This window comes from Myotis nattereri (genome assembly GCF_964212035.1).
Source record: "Myotis nattereri genome assembly, chromosome: 7".
NCBI classification, from domain to species: Eukaryota; Metazoa; Chordata; class Mammalia; order Chiroptera; family Vespertilionidae; genus Myotis; species Myotis nattereri.
The window spans coordinates 15812185-15836827 of NC_138082.1; the positions used below are offsets into that span (position 1 = coordinate 15812185).

The 24643-nt window shown below is 40.6% G+C and overlaps 1 protein-coding gene across 5 annotated transcripts in view; it reads left to right on the top strand.

Annotated features, from left to right (window-relative positions):
- UNC80 (unc-80 homolog, NALCN channel complex subunit) overlaps positions 1 to 24643 on the top strand; it is a 175753-nt gene that overhangs the window by 123805 nt on the left and 27305 nt on the right. For all 5 annotated transcript variants that reach the window (XM_081095147.1, XM_081095145.1, XM_081095146.1 and 2 more), the window contains 13 exons: positions 1904 to 1998; positions 3488 to 3577; positions 4301 to 4402; positions 6414 to 6594; positions 7692 to 7960; positions 9613 to 9747; positions 11229 to 11367; positions 11999 to 12095; positions 13043 to 13213; positions 16525 to 16617; positions 18187 to 18222; positions 18562 to 18780; positions 23962 to 24162. In XM_081095147.1, coding sequence (XP_080951273.1) covers positions 1904 to 1998; positions 3488 to 3577; positions 4301 to 4402; positions 6414 to 6594; positions 7692 to 7960; positions 9613 to 9747; positions 11229 to 11367; positions 11999 to 12095; positions 13043 to 13213; positions 16525 to 16617; positions 18187 to 18222; positions 18562 to 18780; positions 23962 to 24162 — 1828 coding nt within the window. The remainder of the gene's footprint in view (positions 1 to 1903; positions 1999 to 3487; positions 3578 to 4300; positions 4403 to 6413; positions 6595 to 7691; positions 7961 to 9612; positions 9748 to 11228; positions 11368 to 11998; positions 12096 to 13042; positions 13214 to 16524; positions 16618 to 18186; positions 18223 to 18561; positions 18781 to 23961; positions 24163 to 24643) is intronic.

Sequence of the window (24643 nt, forward strand, 5' to 3'; positions counted from 1 at the left end):
ACTGTATTTTATACCCCCATGACTATTCTGTAACTACCAATTTGTACTTCTTAATCCCTTCACCTTTTTCACCCCCCCCCCACCACCTTCCTCTCCCCTGGCAGCCATCAGTCTGTTCTCTGTGTCTGTGAGTCTGTTTCTATCCTGTTTGTTCTAAATAACCCTTTTAAAGACCAAGCATCTCTCTCATTCATGAGAAAATTTTCAGAGTCCTGACCCTGGTGTTGAGTGCTTCAAAGAATTTTTGTTTAGTACAATCTGAAAAAAAATACAATAGGCCCTTTAAGAGTTAGCAATTGCCAGATGAAAAGGGAGACGTCAGAACTGAGATCCCTGTGAACGAGTCCTTGAAGGGCTGCCAAGGTTGCAGATTTATTTAAGTCTATCGCAGAGGGCCAGCTGAGCTGAAAGCCTTTTTGAATGAATTTTTGGCACTGCAAGGAGAATAAATATTGTTTGCATGGCATGGGCCCCAGTCCTTTGTAAACTCAATGAGAGATGGCTTTATGAAAAAAAGGGAAAAGGGAAAATCAGGAAGAGAATCACAAAAGAACATGAAGTGTGATGGAAACTCTAGATACAGTTTCTTTTCACTTTGAATCGCTTGTCTTTGTTTAAGATGAAAATTTTGCAAAGCCTTTATCCTTGTGCAGTGACTAGGGAAATATGAGATGATACATGTGTTGATGTAAAAAGAAAGACACAATCATGTATAAGAGCATAGGTTCTGGCAGCAAAGAAGCCTGTGTTAAAGTCGGAGAACTGCCCTTTATCGTCTGTATAATTAGTATTAGCTATAAAAAAGTTCATAATTTTTCAGGCGTTCTTTCCTCATCTGTAAAATGGGGCTATAACCATACTTCTCAATCCTGAGAGATAAATGGGTTTAGGTATGTAAAATTCTCACTACTGTACCTGACTCATGGTAAGCATTCAATAAATGCTAGTTGTGTAATTACATATGTTCTGTCGATAAGTTAACAAAGTGATCAGTTTTTATTATAACAAATAAACTCATATTTTCATTCATATTCTTAAAAACAAAGAATTAAAATCAAGGTACATCATAATGTTCACAAAGATTTGTAATTCGTGAATGAAGTAGAGTAAGTACTGCCTCGCTGGCTAAGTAGAATACTGAAAATGTACATTTAAACTATATTTAAAGTACTTGTGTTGGTTTCCCTAATCTTTCTGTTTATATTTTCTCAGCCATTATTACCTGGTCATCTCATTTAAAATACAGGACATGTTTGTTGCAATGCTTAAGGTTTGAATTCTGACTCTTCCACTAAATAAATGTGTTCCGTTGAATAAGTTACTTATAAGTTCTTACTTATAAGAATAAATGCTATTTCCTCATTTGTAAGATGAAAATAGTAATAACCATGCCTGGCCAGTATGACTCAGTAGTTGAATGTTGCAGGTTCGATTCCCAGTCAGGGCATATGCCCTGGTTGCAGGCTCGGTCCCCAGTAGGGGGTGTGCAGGAGGCAGCCGATTGATGTTTCTCTCTTACCAATGATTCCATCTCTCTCTCCCTCCCTCTCTCTCTAAAATCAATAAAAACATATTTTTAAAAAATTATTAAAAAAAAGAAAATAGTAAAACCCATATTAGAGTTGCTGTGAGATTATATATGATCATGCACATAAAATACATGAAAAGGTATTAAGAACTCCGTAAATGGTAGCTTTAATTATTTAGAAAATGAATATATTTAAAATATATATTTGACTAGAAATAGAGGAGTGCAGTTAATATACTACACAATTCACATTAAGCACTAGTAGTAATAATCATAATAATAAAAATATCAGCTTATTGATAGTATTTTAATATTTTGTACTTTACTATTTTTCTATAGTAGAAGTCAGTTCATTATGATTTTTTCCTTCTGTAGGTACCAAAACCCTGGTGGTTCATGGGCAGAATGAGTGTGATATCCCAACCCAATTACCAGTCCATGAAGACACTCAATTTGAAGCCCTGTTAAAGGTAGGGGTGACTTCGACAGGAACAATTTTTTAATGACTGTGAACACTTCCCTGACCATCCAGCTTAGAATTACATGGCACTTTTCTATCTTCCACTCAATATGAACATTTATTTACCACTTCTAGAATCCCTTCCTCTATTTGTGTACTTCCTCCATTTTCTTGCTTAATTTTCCCCACTTTTACTGACATGTTAGCTCTGCGATGAAGTAGGCAAACTCTGCAGCTGCAATAGCAGCATGACCCTGGCGCGTCCCCCTGACTGCCGTGGGAATGCGGTGCACTCCTGCCTCGGAGCTGCCTGGCTCGCCATGGGGGCAGCTCTGGAGGTGCCTGGGTTTACACACGGAGCACTGGGGCAAACTCCAGCTGTCAGCTGAGATCAATGCCAGAGACTCTTCTAGTGGCATCTGTATACAGTCTTGACTTTGTCACTGCTAGAAATTATTGGATAAGCAGAAAATACTTACCTTAGAATAAATCAAGTGAGTTGAGAAATTATTTTTAATGGTTATGGCATGTATTCCCCTCAAAAGAAATGCAATTTATAGCTGCACGTCTGTAAGGTTTTTAAGGTTATGTAGTAAGTAAACTAGTACTATGATTCCCATTGGACTCCCTGATGTTTATTATGTGTAGTTCTAACTTTTGGTAATTGATTTCCTGTAATACAACTCCAGGCTCAGACAGAGTAGAAAAGACCTCTGAAAAATTCCATTTTGCCAAACTTGTATATTTTATTTCAGTAGAAAGGTTGTTAAACCTCCTTCAGGTCTCACCCAGACATCTCCTGGGAATATCTGAGGCCCAATGAAACAAAATGAATAATCCCTCTATCTTCCTACTCTATGTTAAATGGTAGGATAACATGAAGGCAGACAGACCTCAAGCCCAGGCTCCATCACAACCAGTATGACCTAAATCAAATACCAAGACCTCTCTACTGTCGGTTTCTTTTTTAACAGTACTGGGATACTAGTGCAGGTTATACAAGTAATCTACATAGAAGGCCTTGAACTTAGAAAATAGTACATAATAAGTGCTCAATGCATTGTATTTTGTATTATTTTTCATGTTGTTACTAAACTGCTTTCTTCCTGACATTGAGACTAGTAGATGTAACTATGCTTCCATGGTTCCTCACTCAGTCTGAAATATCATTGTACATCTTTTAGCACTATGAGAGTAGATGGTTGATATCACCTTACTAGTCTGTATTATATCATTATTTGGATAACTTCATATCCAAATGCAGTGTGTATCCATATATTTACATGCACATACACACATATATACCCATGCACAATATATAGGAGTGTATAAGATATATATATATATATACATATATATATATATATATGCACATATATATAAAATCCTTATAAAAAGTTACCTTATATTTATAGTATTTGTATTTTGTAGCTTACTACCTGGCAGCACATAGTATGTTCTCAATAAACCTTTATTAAAATGTATTGTTATTATTCTAGGAGTGTTTGGAATTTTTTAACATCCCAGAATCCCAGTCAACACATTATTTTCTCATGGATAAAAGATGGAACCTTATCCACTACAATAAGGTGAGACTGTGAAGCAATGACATTCATGTTGGGTTGTGTCAGAAGCTTGTCATGACTTTTTTGAGGGCAGCAAGCCCTCAGGGAGGCATCATTGTTTAGAGTTTAGGAGTATGGCCACTTAGGTCACACAACTTACTGTCTAGGTAGCTGTGGACAAGCCACTTTACTTTTGGAACCTTCAGTTTCCTTGTCTGCAGACTGAAGGTGGTGATAATAGTATCTACTATAGGGTTGTTGTGATCATCAAAGGAGATAAGCTAAGTAAAGCATAAAGTGATTAATTATTATTAAATCTAGATGAAAAGTTAAGCTGCCCATATAATAACACATGTTTCTAAATGTAATTTTAATGTTTTTCTGATTACCTCTTCTATGATGGTAAGCATGATCGGGGTGACCTGATCTAATGAGCAAAGGGGGACCTCAGGAAGACCCCTGACATCACTTTATAGCGACTTCCTTCCAAAATGTCCTTTAGTCAGCGCCCTTTGGCTCCTTGGCTTCTGACAGCAACGGGGTATTCGGAAAGAGTACTCAGCCTGGGCGATGCGACACTTTCCTGAGGAGGGCTTTTGCCTTCCTTGCTATTTTGTCAAATTGGGGAATGTACCCTAGTAAGAATCAAAGCCGTTAGAAAATACATAACTTTTGTTTGTCTGACCTAAAGAGAAATGAGGTCAAAAGTGTAATCATCTCTTTTGTCTTCGTGTGATCCCATCACAGACCTATGTCCGGGATATTTATCCTTTCCGGAGGTCAGTATCTCCGCAGCTGAACCTCGTGCATATGCATCCGGAGAAAGGACAGGAGCTCATTCAGAAACAGGTGCCTAGCCACCTCCTTTTTAACGTGTCATTGGGATAATTGCTGGGTAAATGTGTTGCCAAGCCTGAAAGTCTGTGATGCTGTTAGATCCTCGCTGGGGAGGATGGGTAGATGGGCCTTTGATCAATAGATAGTTCCCCAAAATAGTTTGTTTAGTTTTGTAAATGGGATCATAATATAAAGTATTAAGGAACACTCACCTGGAGTAGTGCTATGATGAATCATTGGGTATAAACAATAGAAATTTTCTCATTTATTTGCCTGTTTGTTTCTAAGCATGGATTTTCATCCCATAGTTTTGTAAAACACGATTAGAAGTACATATGACATAACTATTAGAAGGTTGTCCTAAAGGTTTATGCTAGCTGGAAAATAAATAAGTAGAGAGAATCAGTGCAGTGATGTCTGAAAAGAATACTCAACGAAGGTCCAGAGATTGGACTCAGACCCAGCTCTGCACCTGACGAATCATCTGACCTTGGGCATGTAACTAACTTCTCTTCAAATAGGAGACATAATCAAGCAGTTGTACTTAGATTTAAGATTGAAGAGCATAGGTCCTGGCTAGGTAGCTCAGTTGGCTAGAGCATCATATACCATATGCCAAAGTTGTGAGTTCGATCTCTGGTTATGGCACAAACATGAAGCAACCAATGAATGCATAAATAAGTGGAACAACAAAACTCTCTCTCTCTAATCAACCATTAAAAGCAAATTTTAATTAAAAAAATAAAGATTGAAGAGCAGAATAATGTTCACATGTCTTATTGCAAATCAGACTTCAAGCTTAAGAAAATTCACTACTTTGCATGCAAAATGTAAGTGTAGTATATAATTCTAACAATATAATTTTAATATGATCCATGCATTACATTGTTTTATTTTTAATTCATTTACATTTATGTTTAATAAGATGTCTAAAAAAGAATTTCAGGATATTTTATAGTTTCAGTTTTTCTGCACATAGCAAGGATGCTAACTCGGTATCAAACTATCCAAAATACCTTCATGAAATGAATAAGAATGGCATATAACTAACTACCTAAATTACATTTAAAAGAAAGAAAATAGTGAATGGGTTACAAGGTGTGAGATGTTGGGCAAAACTGTAAGATCTTACATTTAAATGATTTCAGAAACAATTCTCCCCAAATTATCTCAGCCATAATTTTAGCAGCAAAATAACTAAAGCCGTCATGGATAATGGCACTTCACTAGTTTGTTTTTTAACCATGTTTAAGAACATGTTTCAAAAGAATGGCATAAATGGGGCTCTGGCTCTGTGTGCACTCAGGTTGGACTTAAAGATGTCTTTCTAAGTTCCTCAGAAACGTAGTTCCATTGTTCTGGCTCTGAAGTTTCCTCAACAGCGCCTCACTGCTTATGAACTCCCAAATCATGTCCCCTGTTCACTGAGCATCAACAGAAAAAGAACTAAGAGTAAGGGTCAGAGGCCCTTGTTCATGCCGTCTAAATTTAGGGCTAAAGGAGGACTAACCTAGGGTCCCATCAGCTTTTGTCCCAAGGTAGATTTTTCTTGGATCCCATTTGGGTCAGTGTTAAAGAGGCAAACTCAGAACCAACAAGAAACAGCTTAAGGCATCAATGGAGATGGTAGAAGCAATTGGACGTGACTGTTAGCTCGTTGGAGAAGGTCTTCCATATTTTGATGTCTGGGCAAATGGCCTCTATGTGATTGAACTATTCTTGACAACGCTTGCGTTGTGGTCCTTCCAGCCTGCAAAGTCTGTGAGAAACACTTCCTCCCATAGAGTAAACACATTCAAGAAGTGAGAGTCAATTAAGTATTATTTGCTCTTTCTGTGGAAAAAAAAAAAATACACACACACACAAAAACCACCACACACACATTTCTCCCTCATTTCCCTTCCCCCGCCTTGATTTAATCAGCCCAGTTTGCCATTACAGATTTTCTTCCATTTCTTCACTCTTTGTCATTTCGGAGTTGCTGATGCTATTTGTGTCTGCTCCTGCTTTGGGTTGCTGCCAGGTGTTCACGCGGAAGCTGGAGGAAGTGGGGCGAGTTCTGTTCCTCATCTCCCTGACGCAGAAGATCCCCACGGCCCACAAACAGTCCCACGTCTCCATGCTGCAGGAGGACCTCCTCCGCCTGCCCTCCTTCCCCCGCAGTGCTATCGATGCCGAGTTTTCCCTCTTCAGCGATCCTCAAGGTATCCAGACAAAAGCATCTCCTCTCTCGGGCGTCTCATGCCCTTGTTTAGCCCGTGGCTGGAGGACATCTCCGTCAGCGGACAGTTCTGTAAGCCAGGGTTCTCAGCCCTGACTGCCTCCGAATCACCGGCAGGACTTGATCAAACACAGGTTGCTGGGCCCCACCCTCCACCATCAAGTTTCTGACTCAGTTGCTCTGAAATGGGGCCTGGGAACTTGCATTTCTGATAAGTTCCCAAGTCATGATGATGATGCTATTCTGGGGACCACACTTGGAGACCACTGCTCCAAGCTAGGTCTGAGCAGCTGAAGGAAGTCCTCTGAGGTTGTTAGGTTGACTGAGTGAAGAATTGGTATTTATAAGAAGCTCAGGAGGAGGAAAACTGTTCTCTCATGGCAGAGAGCAGGACAGTGGTGGCCTCCGGGTTGGGGGAGTCAACTTCCTGGAAAGAGGCATAAAGAGACTTTCTGGGGTCCTGAAATGGTCTTGATTGGGGTGGTGGGTACTTAAGTGTGTATTTTTGTCAAAACTCATTCAACTCTATATATAAGATCTGTGCATTTCACTCTCTCTAAATTATAGCTGAATTGAGAAAGAGAGAGAGAAACAGAGACAGGAAACGGAAAGAGGTACATTCTGAAACCTCGCCGTGTTGCTCAGTTGTTCATTTGGGACAGTTTACTGAAATGAGCAGACTTATGCTCAGTGTCTTCATCAAGATGGAGCAAAGCGACCGTGGAAAGAACTCCAGTCTGACCCGAAATTAAAAGACCAAGCAGTGGTCCCAACCCTGCCATTTTCTCTCTGAAATAACTTCTCTCAAAGCCACAGCTTACTCAGCAGCAACCCGCTGCAAATGTCTCCCCTGTCTGCCCACAGAGTTGCATCAAAGAATTGATGCTGAGAGGCCTTTGAGAGCCAGGAAGTGTCACGTGAAGGCCAGCAATATCGTTCTGGGAAGCCTTTCGGCAGTAGATGGCCACATCCCAGAGTGGGAACACAGGGGAAACAGCAGTGCCCTCGGGTTGGATGGCCCTCCCACGCCCACAGGGTCTGCGTGGGGCTAATGCTGTGTCTGCTTTTCTGATCTCACAGCTGGGAAGGAGCTGTTTGGCCTGGACACTCTTCAGAAGAGCCTGTGGATCCAGCTCCTGGAGGAGATGTTCCTGGGCATGCCCAGCGAGTTTCCCTGGGGAGATGAAATCATGCTCTTCCTCAACGTTTTTAACGGGGCTCTGATCCTGCACCCAGAAGACAGCGCCCTGCTCAGGCAGTACGCGGCCACCGTCATCAACAGCGCTGTGCACTTCAACCACCTCTTCTCCCTCAGTGGCTACCAGTGGATTCTGCCCACCATGCTGCAGGTGCCGGGCTCTCCTCTCCCAGCCAGAGAATTAGCCCGAGTACTGCTCATCTAGCAGGTCTACAGGATCTACACGGAATTTTTTTAAAATATATTTTTATGGATTTCAGAGAGGAAGGGAGAGGGAGAGAGAGAGAGAAACACCAATGATGAGAGAGAATCAGTGATCGGCTGCCTCCTGCACACCTGCTACTGGGGATCGAGCCTGCAACTTGGGCATGTGCCCTTGACTGGAATCAAACCTGTAATCCCTTCAGTTAGCATGCCGATGCTCTATCCACTGAGCCAAACCGGCTAGGGCTATACTGAAATTTTTTAATGATAGGGTTCTCTTCTTTTGGGACAGCAGAAAGCACCAAATGAACTCTCCCTAAAATTTTCTAAGAGGTCACAATATTCTATCCTCTGCTGAGATCCCCCAGACCTGGAATATGCTTCCCTGTTTCTTCTGGGCCCGTGATTCTCAAAGTATGGTCTCGGGACCAGCAGTACCAGCATCACCTGGAAATCTGTTAGAAATGCACACTCTGGGCCCCATCCAGACCTGCTGCATCAGAAACTCTGGAGTCGGGGCCCAGTAATCCAGTTTTAATAGGATCTCCAGGTGGTTCTGATACCTTAGAATGAGAACCGTTATCCCAATGTATGGCAAGTGCTCAGCTGATATTTCTTCCAGAAAGTCTCTGACTTCTCTTGGGACAGAGATTTTCATTGCCATTACATTTGGTATAAAGAGGTTGAAGGATTTATTAACAGGAGGACTTTCTGTTTATTCACGTCTGATGTGTATCTGGCCACGTCAGGAGTAGTGAATAAAGTTCAGATAAGGCTGGTAGATCATCCTCGTTCTCTAGTTTTGTGGAAGTTTTCATAAAAGTTTTGAAAGTATTACATGCTCGTGCAAAATAAAATTTCCTCAACCTACAGGGGCAGGAAATTTACTTTCAATATCACTAGGGCTCTCTGACCTGTTTTTAAATAGTTGAAATTTTCTCTCTTTTTATAACTTTTGTACTGATTACTAAAAACAATAAATGCTCATTATAAAATAGAGAAGATAAAGATAAACTTAAAGAAGAAAATAAAGATCACTTATAATCCTCCTTCCCACATGACCATTGTTTCCACTTCTTGAAGACCCTGGCACTCTATCCTGCCTTTTTTTAAAAAAACAAAAGTTGAATCATATCATATATTCAAGTTTGTTACCTACCTTTTTCATTTAAGACTAAGAACACCATGGATATTTTTTTTCCATGTAGCTACATTTAGTGGTATAGCATTTAAAAAACAACTGCATAATATTCTGTTGTATACACATGCCATAATTCACCTAACTAACCCCAATTATGAGTAATTTAAGTTGTTTCAAATTTTCCACTGTTATAAGAAACCTTGCAGTGGACATTCTTGCAGTATATACACCTTTGTACATTTGTCCAACTCTTTTCTTAAGATAAATTCCTAGTTACAAACTCCCTGGGGAAAAAGTATATTTATATATTTTTAGGATTTCTATGTATATGTATTACCCAATTTCTCTGAAGGAAGGCTATACCATGTACCTCCCCTCCACCAGTTGAAATGGCCCATTTTCCTCCCCGTTCCCCATGGCGATGAGGCATTTTCTGACCGTGTGGCATCTCCCCACAGGTGTACTCTGATTATGAAAGCAACCCGCAGTTGCGCCAAGCCATCGAGTTTGCCTGCCACCAGTTCTACATTCTCCACCGGAAGCCCTTTGTGCTCCAGCTGTTTGCTAGTGTGGCCCCGCTGCTGGAGTTCCCGGTGAGTAAACTCTGGAAATCAACGAAGATCAAGCAAATGAGAAAAGCTCTTTATTCACAGCTTGCTGCTGCGAGGGCATCACCCACCATCACTCAGGTTTTGGCAGAGACTCAAAGGCAGACAGAGGAGAGAGAAAACTTTATAGGGAGAGGAGAGAAGGCTTCTGGTATGTTCTGATTGGAGGCTGTTGGCCTGGCGAAGCTGTAAGTGGGCGGAGTAGACACAGGGCATCCTATGTGATTGGTTAGGGGTGCATATTTGGTTTTCTCTGGTTGGTCTTAAATTGGGAGCGGAGACAAGGATTAGCTATTAATCAAGTCCTGTCTGTTTGGGGGTTTATGGGTACAGGGATTATTGTTTGGTTTCCACTAGAGCTAGTACCCTGATTTCCAACAAGTCTGATGGATTGCATGCTGGTTTCCTGGGCTGGTGTCTGTGGACAGTGGGTTTGGGTTGGTTTCCTGGGCAGGTTACTGCAGTTTGGGGATGAGCAGTTTTATTGTTATGTATGGCCTGGCCATTGATCTTTGTATAATCAGTCTCTCAGCTCTCTTTCTTCAACCAGTGGGATAGGGATGCCATGCATCATTTCTCTTTCCACAAGAAACTCGTTTCTGTTCAACATTTCTCTTCAACCCTCACCTCAGCCCCTAGATGTAAATAGGCCAACTCTGCAGTTTTTTCATACTCATGAAAGGAAGGAAAATATAAAATGATAAAAGGAAGAGTTCCTGATTCTACTTCCTTTCTATTCTCTGGCACTTACCTGACTTATCCTTTTTCTCCAGCGCATTTATATAGATCACATCCCTTACACATCTTTGTTTAAGTGATATGGATCTCACCACACCCACAGTGGAATTAAGCTCCATTAAAGCAAGACCCTGGTCTTTTTTTTGGTTTGTTTTTAGCTGTTGTTTCGAGTGTATGGTTTTTTTTGCTTTTGTTTTGCCATAACCTTAGTGCACAGAATGGTGACTAGCACAGAGTAGGAATTTAATAAGGAATTGTTATTTTAATAAAGGAATCAAATGAATAAGACAGATTTGAGATGTTACGTATCTCCATTTTGGAGCTATGTTAGCAAATAGGATTTGTAAAATTCCCAGAGCTATTAAATATGTTACCCCAAACATAGTTGAACTGTTCAATACCCATTACAAATTTGCCTTTGCAAATGCTGAATCCTACAATTGCAGATGAGAGGGGCCATTGGCATGATGTTTTCCAGCAGTTGACATTATACTGTATTTTTATGAGTTTCCACAAATATCTCTTTTGTACTAGGTTAGCATTAAAACTCAAGTGTTCCACTCCATAGACACACAGCAGCATTGTTCGGTGCAGAATCATGTAAACTGAATACGGTTCAATGTTGTGATTGTTATCAACAGTAGTGTTTATGAAATTTGGATTTCTGGTCAAACCATATTCGTACTGAGGTGGAATTAAATAAACTAAAATTGCCTTTCTTTATACAGGATGCTGCCAATACTGGGTCCAGCAAAGGTGTGTCAGCTCAGTGCCTGTTTGACTTGCTGCAGTCCCTGGAGGGCGAGACCACAGACATCTTAGATATCTTAGAGCTGGTCAAGGCTGAGAAGCCGCTGAAGTCTTTAGGTAGAAGCAAAATTCATCTTGACATTTTTTTTCTCTTTGTAATTTTTCTTAAAATAATAACTCTATGTTGAATATTTTGAACTAACTCAAAACAGCAAAAATAAATGGAACAGTGGTGTAAATTGAATGAGTATATTTTCCTATCTCCTGTTTTTCTTACGTTTCTTGTCAATCCTAAAGAGTAAGGAATTCTCTGCCCTGAAAATTGTATCATAATGATGCTGAGTGAACCACTATTCGAGCACTGTACTTCTCAGAAAATGGGGTGTTCCTGGGCAATTCTAAGGGAATAACCCCCCAAAAGGGCCTTTTACTATCCTGTTTGTTAGAAGGCATGTCTGACTTTAGGCCATCCAAACGTATCTTCTAGGTAGTGAGGTTTTTAAAAAAACTTCTCCCAAAAAGTGCTTTTATTTGTCATCTTATTATTTAAAAGTTTTTTTAAAAAAAACAATAGAATTTTTAGTGACTTTAGATGAAGAAATTAATAGTGCTCACAGTTTAGGAATAAAGTCTGATGAAGAAATGGCTGCAAAAGCTAACTGGGAAGAAAATGTTAGGAGTGATAAGCTGTTCTTATTTCCTGGCAGAATCCACTCTGATTATGTGCCTTCACCTTCTGTCCCTTCAGATTTCTGCTATGGAAATGAAGACCTGACTTTCTCCATAAGTGAGGCCATTAAGCTCTGTGTCACGGTGGTGGCATACGCTCCGGAATCGTTCAGAAGGTAACTGCAGCCCTTTACTCGGTGATAAGTAAATATGGGAAAGGAAATAAAATTGAATGCGTAATATCAGCCTGTAACTTTCTGCCAGGTAAGTTTTCAAAAACTAAATTTAGGAAACTAGTCATAGCCGAGGTTCTGGAAAATATAGTAAATCTTCATTAATTTGGAATTCCCTAATTTAGAATTTGTGCAGCAGCTTAGATGTTTAGTCTTGTTTAGAGACTATGTTCACATCTAATAAATTAACAGCAAATATAATTTTAGAATAAACATTTAATCTATTTAATAAAACTCCTTTCAAGAAGCAATGAAGCCCTAGCCAGTCTGCTCAGTGATTAGAGCGTTAACCCGTGGAATGAAGGATCCCGGGTTCGATTCTGGTCAGGGGCGTATATCTCAGTTGCAGCCTGGATCCCCAATCTGCGGGAAGCAGCCAATCAATGTGTCTCTCGATATTTCTCTTTGTCTCTCCTCCTCCCACTCTCTCTAAAAATCAGTGGAAAAAATATCCTCGGGTGAGGATTAACAACAACAAAAAAGAAGCAATGAAAATTGTCACATTAAGAGCTAGAATATAAAATCTTTGGTCATTATTTCTACCAGTTTTCCCAAGTCAAATTTTGGTGTTTCTCTTCCTTTCTCCATGCTTTTAAATATGATTCAAGCCAAAACCGGTTTGGCTCAGTGGATAGAGCATCAGCCTGTGGACTGAAGGGTCCCGGGTTCGATACTGGTCAAGGGCATGTACCTGGGTTGTGGGCACATCCCCAGTGGGAGATGTGCAGGAGGCAGCTGATCCATGTTTCTCTCTCATCGATGTTTCTAACTCTCTATCTCACTCCCTTCCTCTCTGTAAAAAATCAATAAAATATATTTAAAAAAATATATGATTCAACCAACAAAAGTAGGATGTGAAATATGACCTGGTTTCCTTTCTGTTGACATAGTCTTCAGATGCTGATGGTCTTGGAAGCTTTAGTCCCATGTTACCTACAAAAGCTAAAGAGGCAGACATCACAGGTGGAGACAGTACCTGCTGCCCGAGAGGAGATTGCTGCCACAGCTGCTCTTGCGACATCCCTCCAGGCCCTTCTCTACAGTGTAGAGGTTCTCACCAGGTAATCCCATCAGCAGAAATATCCTCAGCCTTGCCCTAGCCGGTTTGGCTCAGTGGATAGAGCTTCAGCCTGCGGACTGAAGTGTCCCAGTTTCTATTCTGGTCAAGGGCACAAGGCCAGGTTTCAGGCTCCATCCCCAGTAGGGAGCATGCAGGAGGCAGCCAATCAATGATTCTCTTTCATCATTGATGTTTCTCTCTCTCTCTCTCCGTCTCCCTTCCTCTCTGAAATCCATAAAAATATATTTAAAGAAAAGAAATATCCACAGCCTTAAATTATATGTATCTACCAAAAAGATGAAAAAAATGTGATGGCTAAAAAATTTCTGAAACCAGTCTTTATTTATATCTGTTCAAATTCAGTCCTTACAGCTTAAAACTGCAAATATCCCTAAGTTGTTTGAATAAATAGTGCTAAGCACTACTATTATTGTTGTTGTTGTTGTTGTACCATGATTGCTAAACACACCTTTGCCTATAGTTTGATGAGCATCTATGGCAGTTTTAACCAATGCTAAACAGATCTTTTGTAAAAGGGCCAATTTAGTGAATATGAAAATGTGATCAACATTTTTATTGGCTCTTATTTTGTGAAAATGTCTGCAATTCCAACTAAGCATTCTTTTATTATTTTACTATTTATAATGAGTTGTTTTTACTATAATTTTTAAAACTACATAACAAACATAATCTGTAAAATTTTATTCTAATGCCATAATTAACAGATTCTGTGTGGGACAAGACTCAGTAGTGCTGAGAGAAGGGGCTGAAAGATTTGGGACTTGAAAGGTAAATTGTCATCAGAGTTCAGCCCTAAACGAAGTTGCAAGAAATTAGTATATCACAAGATTCTTGCGTGCAGAAGGCATTGAAAGACTGGTAAGGGGGGAGGGGCGGGAGGGATTGGAACAGAGACAGAAGATTGAGTGAGAGGGGTCGGGAAGGTAGATGCAGAACACTCTACAAAAGATTGGCTTTCCTTCTCCACTGCCATCTAAAATTAGATGGAAGGGGATATTCTTCCCCAGACTGGAGATGGGAAACCTTCTTCCTGGGTTGGTATCTTTGCTCCTCCATCCCATTTGGCCACATCCTTAACCTAAAATTCTGTCTATGATTTACCCCCACCGAAAGGCACCAACTTCCCAGCCACATCTTGCTCTGCTGATGACAGAGCTAACCGAAATCCCTCAGTCCTTGGGAGGACTTTTCCACATGCACCAGCCAGTAAGAGAGGGAGTGAGATTGTGACTAATTAAGTCAGTATATGTGTAGGTTCTTATCATGAGCTACATCGGCAACCTAGGCAAACAGGACATAACTCAAAAGCCTTGGGTGGGTTATCACTGCCGAAATGCTCATATGCATCTCAACTGAGGAAATGGGAAGCAGTGGAGCAGAGAACCATGGCAAACTGCCAAGTCCAATGGGCAGTAGTCCTAAGGTTTTTGGTGATGGTTTCAGAAAAATCCCAGGAGGAAGAACATCTGAAGAAGAAATATCAGACTTACACTCTTCTTCCTGCGCCATGTGGTTATGGCTCCAGCGCCTCTCTGCAAGTAGAGGAGAGAAGCGCAGACAGCTTTCCCCAAGTGATTAGTTGTTTCTCCTGATCTTCTGCAATAGTGGTGCTTTCCTTCTTTCTATTCTCTTTGCTAAGTCAATTAAATTACTGATTCACCCGAAATGAACATTGACTTACCCAAAATTCCACGAAGAATTATGGATGGAAGTCTGACATTTAAAATTCTATGACTTTAAATATTCCGGTGCATTTAATAATTTTTGCTGAAGTGTAAAACCAGCCTCATTGATTGGTTATAATTATTCACACACACAAAAATGGCTTTGTTGTTTTTACAAAAAGAAGATAATAAGAACCTCATTTCATTTCCACACTCTTAATTTCTTTACTCATGAAAAAAATTAAGTTATAGAGCTGGTAACACATAAGCAAGTATATGACAATTATAATAGCACTAGTTTTCTATTGTTGTGTAATGCATTCCCACAAACTAGAGGCTGAGGACAAAACACATTTATTATCTCATATTTCTGAAGGCCAGAAGTCAGGGCGGGCTCAGCTGTTCTCTTTGCTCAGGGTCTCACAAGGCCAAAATCAAGATGTTAGTCAGCCTGGGTTCTCATCTTGAAGGTTCTGGGGGCAGAATCCACACCAGGCAGCTTTAGGTCTGAGATCCCTTTTGTTTTCTGCCTGCCAGCCTCTCTGCTTTAAGAAGTCACCTGCATTTTTCTCACCTGGCCCCCTCTGTGCTCCCACCAGCAATGGCACCATGAATCCTCCTGTGTCAAATCTTTCTGCCAGAGAAAACTCTGCTGTTTAAGGCTGGTGTGGTGAGAACAGGCCTGCCAGATAATCTCCTTTTGGTCATATAAGGCAACATAGTCACTGGAGTAACACTCGGACTGAGTCTTTAAATGTTGCTTCTCATTTTTAAATCCTGCCTCTCACAATAAAGGCCCAGGAGGAGAAGGTCTGGGGTGATTGCTGAAAGGCTACTCACTTTCTGGCCACGCCCAGCATGCGGAAAATGAGCTTCAGAACAGCAAGCCTTAACCAGTTCCCACAAGAAATTGTTTTTGAAAAGCTGCGCCATCCCGTCCATGTCTCAGTTGCTGATAGAGAGTCAGAGTTTACCTAATCCTTAAAGTGAACCCTGCAGATACCAAATCAGATGACTCAAATCTACTTCTAAGTGTCTAAGTTGCTGACTTATAATAGATACTAATTTACCTACTTCCCTGAGTAGTCTTAGGCATGATTTAGTTTAGAAATATTCTTTCATTCTTTGGTAGTTCCTTACAAAGATAGAGTGGTTAATTATGGTGTTGGTGGCCAAAATGGTATATACATTTTTACTTTTTACTTATTATTTAGAATGGTTAACGTCCTGGTACCTGTAGAATTGAAAAATGTGCTCTTAACTCTTGATTAATACAGACTTAGAAGCCTGATTTCATACATGTCTGGTTTGAGGAGTCAGTTTATTACTCAGAACCAAGTGGAAAAACTTTTTTTACTGTTGACACTATTACAGATGTTCCTCATTTCAAGTGGAAGAACTTGAATCATGGTGAGCTTACAGATCCTTGGGAAGTAATGTGCCTTTTAAAGTATCTCTCAGAACAAAGACAGCAAAAGGGTGTGAGAGAAGAGCCCAAAGCTAGATAGCCTGTCTCTTTGAGACTCTAACTTAAAACTTATGTGAGCTTCAATAACTTAAAGATTTCATAAATGTTTCCACTTCTGTTGTTGCTGTTGTTTTGTTGTGGTGGTTACTGTCCTTGCAGGCCCATGACAGCCCCACAGATGAGCAGGTGTGACCAAGGTCATAAAGGCGCCACCACAGCCAATCACACCATGTCGTCTGGGGTGAACACCAGGTAATTCACTAGCCTTATTCTTCCGTGGTATCTCCATTTCACACAACCTGAATCTCCACTTGGGCATGAGAGGAATCCTGAAAATAGTCAATGTTAAGTGCAAAAATCTCCTTCCAAGGAAATAAAAAAGGAAGGTGAGAGTTTAGAGTTCAAGAAAATACTAAGGCTTCATTTGAGATAACCAAAGAGAAACTCAAGCCCCTTTCATACATTGGCATTTGTGTCAGTGTGTTTGCATGAACATGAAGATGTTCTCTGCCTCCTGGGTGGTCTTTGAACTATTCCAGTGTTGTTTCATTTCCCAAAAAAAGGCAAATAAAACAATAATCATCCGGAGGTGGTTCCTCATTCCGGGGCAGGTATGCAGAGTCAGTTTTCTTTCATCTGGACAGATTTCCACAGATATTTTATCCAAACTGACCTAGGTCCTTGGTGATGTTTTCAGGGTCATTGACTTAATCTCCTTCCCTGTTTTGGTGTAACTCAGACACTGGCTCTCCTAGTTAATACTTTGCCTGCATCATTCTGACTGTGTTAACCTCTAAATAGTCTAACACACACACACACACACACACACACACACACAGAGTTTAATAAGCTTCTTCCTCCAAGGAAAAATTAAAATAGGGCAAACCCAAAATCAGTTTGAGAGAAAGTTCTTTCTTCTTAGTATGAAATAGTTAGTAGGAGCTCTTAAAGAGAAACTAATTTTCCAGTCTCTCTGAAGCACATTTTTAAGTGTGTATTATTATTTTATGTGAAGTTAATTTTCTGCTCGTCATATATATTTACTAGAGGCCAAGTGCACAAATTCATGCGAAAGTGGGGTCTGGCCAGCCCCAATCGGCAGATCGGAGCCAGGCCTGTCAGGAGGAGGAGATGGCAGGAGGTTGGCCGCCAGCCCCATCCCCTTATCCGGCTGGTTCACTGGCCGCAGTGGACGTCATAGTTCAGGCTGTTATGGCGTTCCAGTCGCTGGCTTTTTATATATACAGATATTAAAAATAAAACAATTTCCAACCTGAACTATAAGTTACCACATATGATGGTGAACTCAATTTCTTATATTGAGAAAAAATGATTATACTCTAAGTGATATTTAGGGGCTAGGTTCAACTACTGGATATAAGGCCTATGGGAAAAGATGGTTTCTAAAGTCCTACAAAGCAATATTTCCACAAATGAGAGGAAGTCAGCCATATTTCTTCCTCTGATCACCTTCAAAGCATGTGGTATTAAAACTGTAACCTAGATTCACTTTACTTTCAAAGTTTTTTAAAAATTTCCTTATTGACCACATTTCTTGACTTTGGATGTGTTTTTATAATATCTGTCTTTCCATGGATTTTATGCCAATGGAACAGCTTTCAAAGCAGCTATAATTGCACCATATGTGGCAGCAAATGAAAGATCAAGATTTTATATTTTAGGATTTGTATGGGTGTATTTGTGAGTTTATCAAAATGTATAGTTTTAATGGCTTCTCCTAAGAAAAAGTCCATAAGAAGCCCTATCATAGGGCCTCTGTTCTTGCTCTGATAGTAATGCGACTGTGTTTCTGACTCCCAGGTACCAGGAACAAAGCGCCAAACTGCACTTTATCAGGTACAGAAAGACAACCCTAATTCCACACCCATTCTGACATCTTATGGTGATTGCCTTTGAGCTGGGTTATGATTCTGTTAGATTTCATATAATTATCGCATGGCACCCTTTTTCTGGGTGAATCCTCAGGAATTGCTAATGTAAAGCACCACTACAATTTGGGATGGTAATTCCTTCTAGGATGATAAACTTTGAGATGTGGGTTTCTCCAAGCCCCGCCCTGATTCAGTAGCTGTTATATAAGGAAACTTACCTTTTTCTTCCATGGGAAGCTCTCCTCTCAGAGTGGCCGTACACACACCTTCCCAGGCCCCCAGTTAACCTTTTGTAATTCCCCAGGGAAAACCTTCACTTGCTGGAGGAGGGGCAAGGCCTGCCCAGAGAGGAGCTGGATGAGCGAATTGCCCGGGAGGAGTTCAGAAGACCCCGGGAGTCCCTGCTGAATATTTGCACTGAGTTCTACAAGCACTGCGGGCCAAGGCTGAAGATCTTGCAAAACCTGGCTGGGGAGCCTCGGGTCACGGCCCTGGAGTTGCTGGATGTGAAGTCCCACATGAGGTACTGTTCTCACTGTTCTTACCAAGAGTATAGATGTAACAGGCAGTGACTGGGGTGGGGCGGCAGGGGTGGTCCCTAGACAAGAATTTGGGATACTCAGAATGATGTTTCCAGTGGTTTGATGCATACCATTGCAGGACCCTGGGGGATAGTGTTTATTAAGTTCCTCAAAAAGAATCTCAGGATGGACGGAGGTGGGGGAGGGTGGTGTTGGGGGGCAATATCCAGAAAAGCACAGCCTTAGCTGCTGAGGCTCAGTGGATAAAGCGTGGACCTATATACTGAAGGGCCCTGGGTTTGATTCTGATGAAAGGCACATACTTCAGGCTCAATCCCCTACCCTTGTCGGGAGGCAACCAGTGGATGTATGTCTCTCTCACATCGATGTTTCTCTCTCTGTGTGTCTCCCTCTCCCTTCTACGCTCTCTAAAAATCAGTGGGGAAAAAATGTCCTTGTTTGAGGATTAACAAAAATAAAAAATATAAATAATAAAAATTCTATACAGAGGCCAGTGACCATTTCAAAATTTTTACTCCTGCCTGGCCAGCATGGCTCAGTGGTTGAGTGTCAGCTTATGAAACAGGAGGTCACGGTTCAATTCCTGGTCAGGGCACATGCCCAGGTTGTGGGCTTGGTCCTCAGTGTGGACCGTGCAGGAGGCAGCCCATCAATTATTCTCTCTCATCATTGATGTTTGTATCTCTCTCTCCCTCTCTGAAATCAATAAAAATATTTTAAAAACACTTTTACTCCTGCTATGCCAGGGAGAGGCCCTAGAATTGCATCTCTGTGCACTCATATTTCATTCTTCCTGTGGAGATGCTGTCTCAGTCATTACTCAGATCATAAAGGCTGTAGTACATTTTCAGATTCCTAAAAGGAACATGATTCCAAAGGCTCTTCTACTCAGATTTGCAATGGTGGTAAAGGTTCATACAAATTCCTGGAAACGGAAATTTCCATGGATAGCAAAATATTTACCTGGAAAGTTTAGTATATCTATAAAGCTAAAGCTAGAGTTGGATTCTAGTCATTTAGAAATAATATTGCAGTTTGGCAAACACACCAGCTTTCTAATTATTGACTTTTTTTTTTTCTTTCAATTATCCCTTGAAAATTTTAGAACGTAGCAAGTGAGGGAATATGAGAGTCCAAAATTGTATAGAGAACACAGGCTCTTTCTATTCCAGGTTAATTTCACAGTCTGAATTGTTGACACTCACCCCCCCCCCCCCAGAACCCCAGAGTTTCATGCGTGTTCACTCTCCCCACTGTGCACTAATGGGGAAGAGTTTACCTCACACTGAGAATTTCAGCTCCTAGCTGGGAAAGGGGAGGACAGGAGTGTTAAGATCCTGTTGCCATAGCAACCCAGCGCTCCATGTAATCCATCCCCCTTCCTTTGGCTAGCCAAGCTCAGTAATTCTGTGAACAGAGCAACACCACATTCCCAGTCAGGGAATCACTACTACCAACAGTCATTTTGTGGGAGAAAGGGGAAAACAGTCCTAGAAGATGGGAGAGAGAGGGAGAGAGGGGGAGAGAGGGGAGAGAGAGAGGGAGAGAGAGAGAGAAGGAGAGGGAGAGGGAGAGAGAGAGGGAGAGAAGGAGAGGGAGAGGGAGAGAATGATTGTGGTAGTAACGGTGGGATAAATTGACCATCTCTATACCTACACTTAAGGCATTTGCAAGAAGGGGAAAGGGTGAGTCAGAGAGACCTGGAGCTCCCTCTAGAGGCAGCCCCTATTAAAGGTTAAAGGAGCTAGCTCTAGCCGGTTTGGATCAGTGGATAGAGCCTCAGCCTGCAGACTGAAGGGTCCCGGGTTCAGTTCTGGTCAAGGGCACATGCCCAGATTGCAGATTCGATCTCCAGTAGGGGGCATGCAGGAGGCAGCCGATCAATGATTCTCTCTCATCATTGATGTTCCTCTCTCTCTCTCTCTCTCTCCCTCCCTCCCCCTCCCCCTCCCCCTCCCCCTCCCCCTCCCCCTCCCCCTCTCCCTCTCCCTCTCCCTCTCCCTCTCCCTCTCCCTCTCCCTCTCTCTCCCTCCCTCCCTCCCTCCATCCTTCCCTCTTCCTTTCCCTCTGAAATCAATAAAAATATAAAATAAAATAAAAAACAAGGTTAAATGAGCTGTCGTTGAAATGGTTTAGCTCGGTGCCTGTCACTGAGTTAATAGAGTCCAGTAGATACTAATACTAATGCTGGGCACTGGGCATGTAAAATAACATCCTGGTCCTCAACATAAGCACAGTCCAATACAGAAGGCACACATAAGAAAATAGCTTCAATGCAGTGTTGCAAGTACTGTATCTCACATGTGTATTTATGTATTTATCATTTTACAAAGTACTCGAGGCTACTTAGAAAATTACAACATACAAAGGGATAAAATGTACAAGTTAGAGAATCAGAACAATGTGAAAAATGATCAGGTGTATAATTATGTCTTTGATAAGATTAACATGTGAAATCTATGTGACTCGATCATATTAGATGCCCTTCATGAACCATAACTTTGACTTTGAGTTTCTGAGTTATCAAAGCAATGAAGAGTGAATGGTCAGTTAAAAAAAATCATAGTGTCAATAAGATTAAAAAAAAACTAGGTGTTTGGTAATACATCACTTTTTAAAAAAATACAAAGAACAATAAATGTCTTCTGGTTGTTGTTTATTAAAAGGAAAGAGTGGTGTGATGAGCAATGTCTTCAACAACAGCCCTTAGTAGATAAAGTGCCAGTTTCACTTGGCTGGACGCCTGTCAGTACTGAAAGTTGGCATGATGTCATAATGCAGGTCAGCAAGAGCAACCTGTCTGGAGCCAGGAGATCTCATTCAAGTTATTTTATGGCATGGATCTACCTATTGGAGGGTAGGCAAAATGTACACCACCAGGGAATAGTTAGACTAAATGTCCTCTATTCATGCAGTTTTGTACAACTAGATTTTAATAAAAATGGACCTACCATGCTCGCTGGCCAACAGAGATATTCTATATGGCTGAGTAGGAGCAGATCCATATGCTTTAACCTTACACCAATCAAAGGTTATAATCAAGGTTTTCTCTTATAAATTAAATACACATTTGGATATATGTAGAAGTCAGAGCTAAACATATTTATTTTGGAATTGTGAGCATATAGGTCATAAGAATGGATAGTATCACTCAAGAAGAGAGGGGTGATTTTTTAAAAAGAGGAATGATGTGATGTAAAAGAGAACATATTTGCAAGAAGTGTTTGATTCCAGACAAAGAGCCAAGAAGCAGTGTTGAGGCAATCTATACTCCTGAATATGGTTCGTTGACTGCTCAGCTCTCAGGAAAAATATTCTTGATTAGCTAGAGTCTCTGCCCTAGGGGAGTTGAATTTATTGCCAAATTTGCCAACCTAAGAGCTGCAAAGCAATTGGACAGCAGGATAGTCAGATCTGCAAATATTCTCTCTCCTCCCCTCCCTACTTCTCCCCTATTCTCCCTCTCGCTCTTTTTTTTCTCCCTCTCCCGCTCAATAAGAAAAATCCCTTCTGTTCTGATTGAAAAAGGGTCCTAGAAACATTTTTTATCAATAAATTATTCATGCAATAGTACAGCAAAGATTGTATTAAAGGAAAATTTTTATTTTATGCTCAAAGCAACTTCATTTTGTAACATGACCAAGTATTAGAGAAATTCGGGTAATAATTTGTAAAATGACTCAAATTCAGCTCTAAATATTGTTTCCAAGCTTAAAATATGATGGTTGTTTCCCAATGTTATCTGTAAAATAACAAAGGAAAAGAAATATGGACATATAGATACACTCTTATCTGTCACACACACCACCTAAAAAGCAAAGAATTATTTTTGCTTGGCACATTTGTGAGAAAGAGATAAAGGAATGTGCGGGGTGTTTTAAATGATTTCTTTAAAAGATGCACATTCACCCACAGTTTCCAGAAGGGCTATGTGCATGTTCCGTCTGGAAAGAGAACAAGTGAAGATGAAGAGAACATACTGTTTCTTGCCGATAAAGGGTTACCATGGAGAAGATGGATTGAATTCGTGCTTCCAGATTAAAATAGGAGAAAGAGACTGAGGGAAGTTGGGGACCTACTATGAGGAGAGCTTCTCACGGTGTGGACCCCCAAAGATGGGATGAGCTGCCTTGTCTGGCAGTGAGTTCTTCATCCACGTGCTAGTCAGATGGGGCGGTTGTAGAGCACCCCGAGTGTTAGGGACGCAATGGCTTGGCTGTGAATCCTACACCAGAGCGACCATCAGAGTCTCCTGGGGAGCTCTTAAACTGTAGACCCTTTCGAGCATTTATCTTGTCTCTCTTGTAATAATCAAAAGGAAATTTCTCCTTATTAAGATGCTATAGTTAATGCATGAAAAAAAGGAATGATGGAAATATTACCACTGTACTACTTCTAATGAATTAGTGGATCTGTGTAATTAATGATGGCAGCCATTAATTAAAAAGAGTGACAACTAGGATCATGTACCTCCTGATGAAAGTACACATCAGTGCCTGACCGGTGTGGCTCAGTGATTGAGCATCAACCTATGACCCAGGAGGTCACATTCGGTTCTGGATCAGGGCACATGCCTGGGTTGTGGCCTCTATCCCCAGTGTGGGGTGTGCAGGAGGCAGCCAATCAATGATTCTCTCTCATCTTTGATGTTTCTATCTCTCTCTCCCACTTCCTTCCTCTCTGAAATCAATAAAAATATTTTTTTAAAAAGTACACATCACCTGTGAAGTACACCTCCAGAAAGTCAATACCTAATCTAACCTTGCCTCTAGCCTCGCCCCTAACTACCAATTGAATTAAATATGGGGGTCATGGAATATATTAAATGAAACTATGGAAATTTCATCAGCAGAATCCAGGATGCAGGAAACAGCTAATTCAACAAATAAATTATAAGATGTCAAAAAAAAAGAGCAGGAAAGGGGGAACCTACAAATTAAGAAGACTTAGGAGTCATATCAAACAAGTAAAATATATGGGCCTTATTTTATTCTGATTTGTTGTTTTTAAAAATTTATTTCAAAATTATGAGATAATGTGCCAAAATGTTCTTAGTTCGGGGATTTGGTGTGTTGGAAGGAGGGTGATTAGCATGATGCTGTGTTTAAAAAAATTTCCTTGTGGCATTCTAAGCTTATGCCTAAGAACAAAACCCATTTCAGGTTGGCAGAAATTGCTCACTCCCTTCTGAAGCTGGCACCATACGACACGCAGACGATGGAGAGCCGGGGGCTTCGACGCTACATCATGGAGATGCTACCAATTACCGACTGGACAGCCGAGGCAGTGAGGCCGGCCCTTATCCTCATTTTAAAGAGATTGGATAGAATGTTCAACAAAATTCATAAGATGCCTACTTTGAGGTGAGGAGACCTACTCAGCTGTTGATACTGCAATCCTCCAAGTTAGGCTTTGTCCATTTTTAAGGTGTTGGATCAATCTGGAGTTGAAGGATTGGCTTGAAAGTTTTCTTTTGGAATATGTGCATAACTAATTAGATTTATGACTGCATAAGTAGCAGAGTCTATATTTTAAGAAATAGCATTTTCAAAATATATATATTTGTCATGAAAATTCTTGTTGTTTCTAAGCTATTATGTTCCTTATCTGACACACATAGGAATTTGATGTGTACCCTTCAATTACTTTTGAAGTAAAGCAGGATATGCCTTGTAAATAAACAACTAAGGAAAGAAGAAAAATTAATTTGATGTTCAAAAAAATACTGGATTTAACATGATATTTTAGGTACCAGTGTAGAGAAAAGCCAAGCTTTACAATAATAGGCAACCAGCAGCTTTAAAAAAATCCTAGGATTGATCACAAATACCTACTTTTTAACTT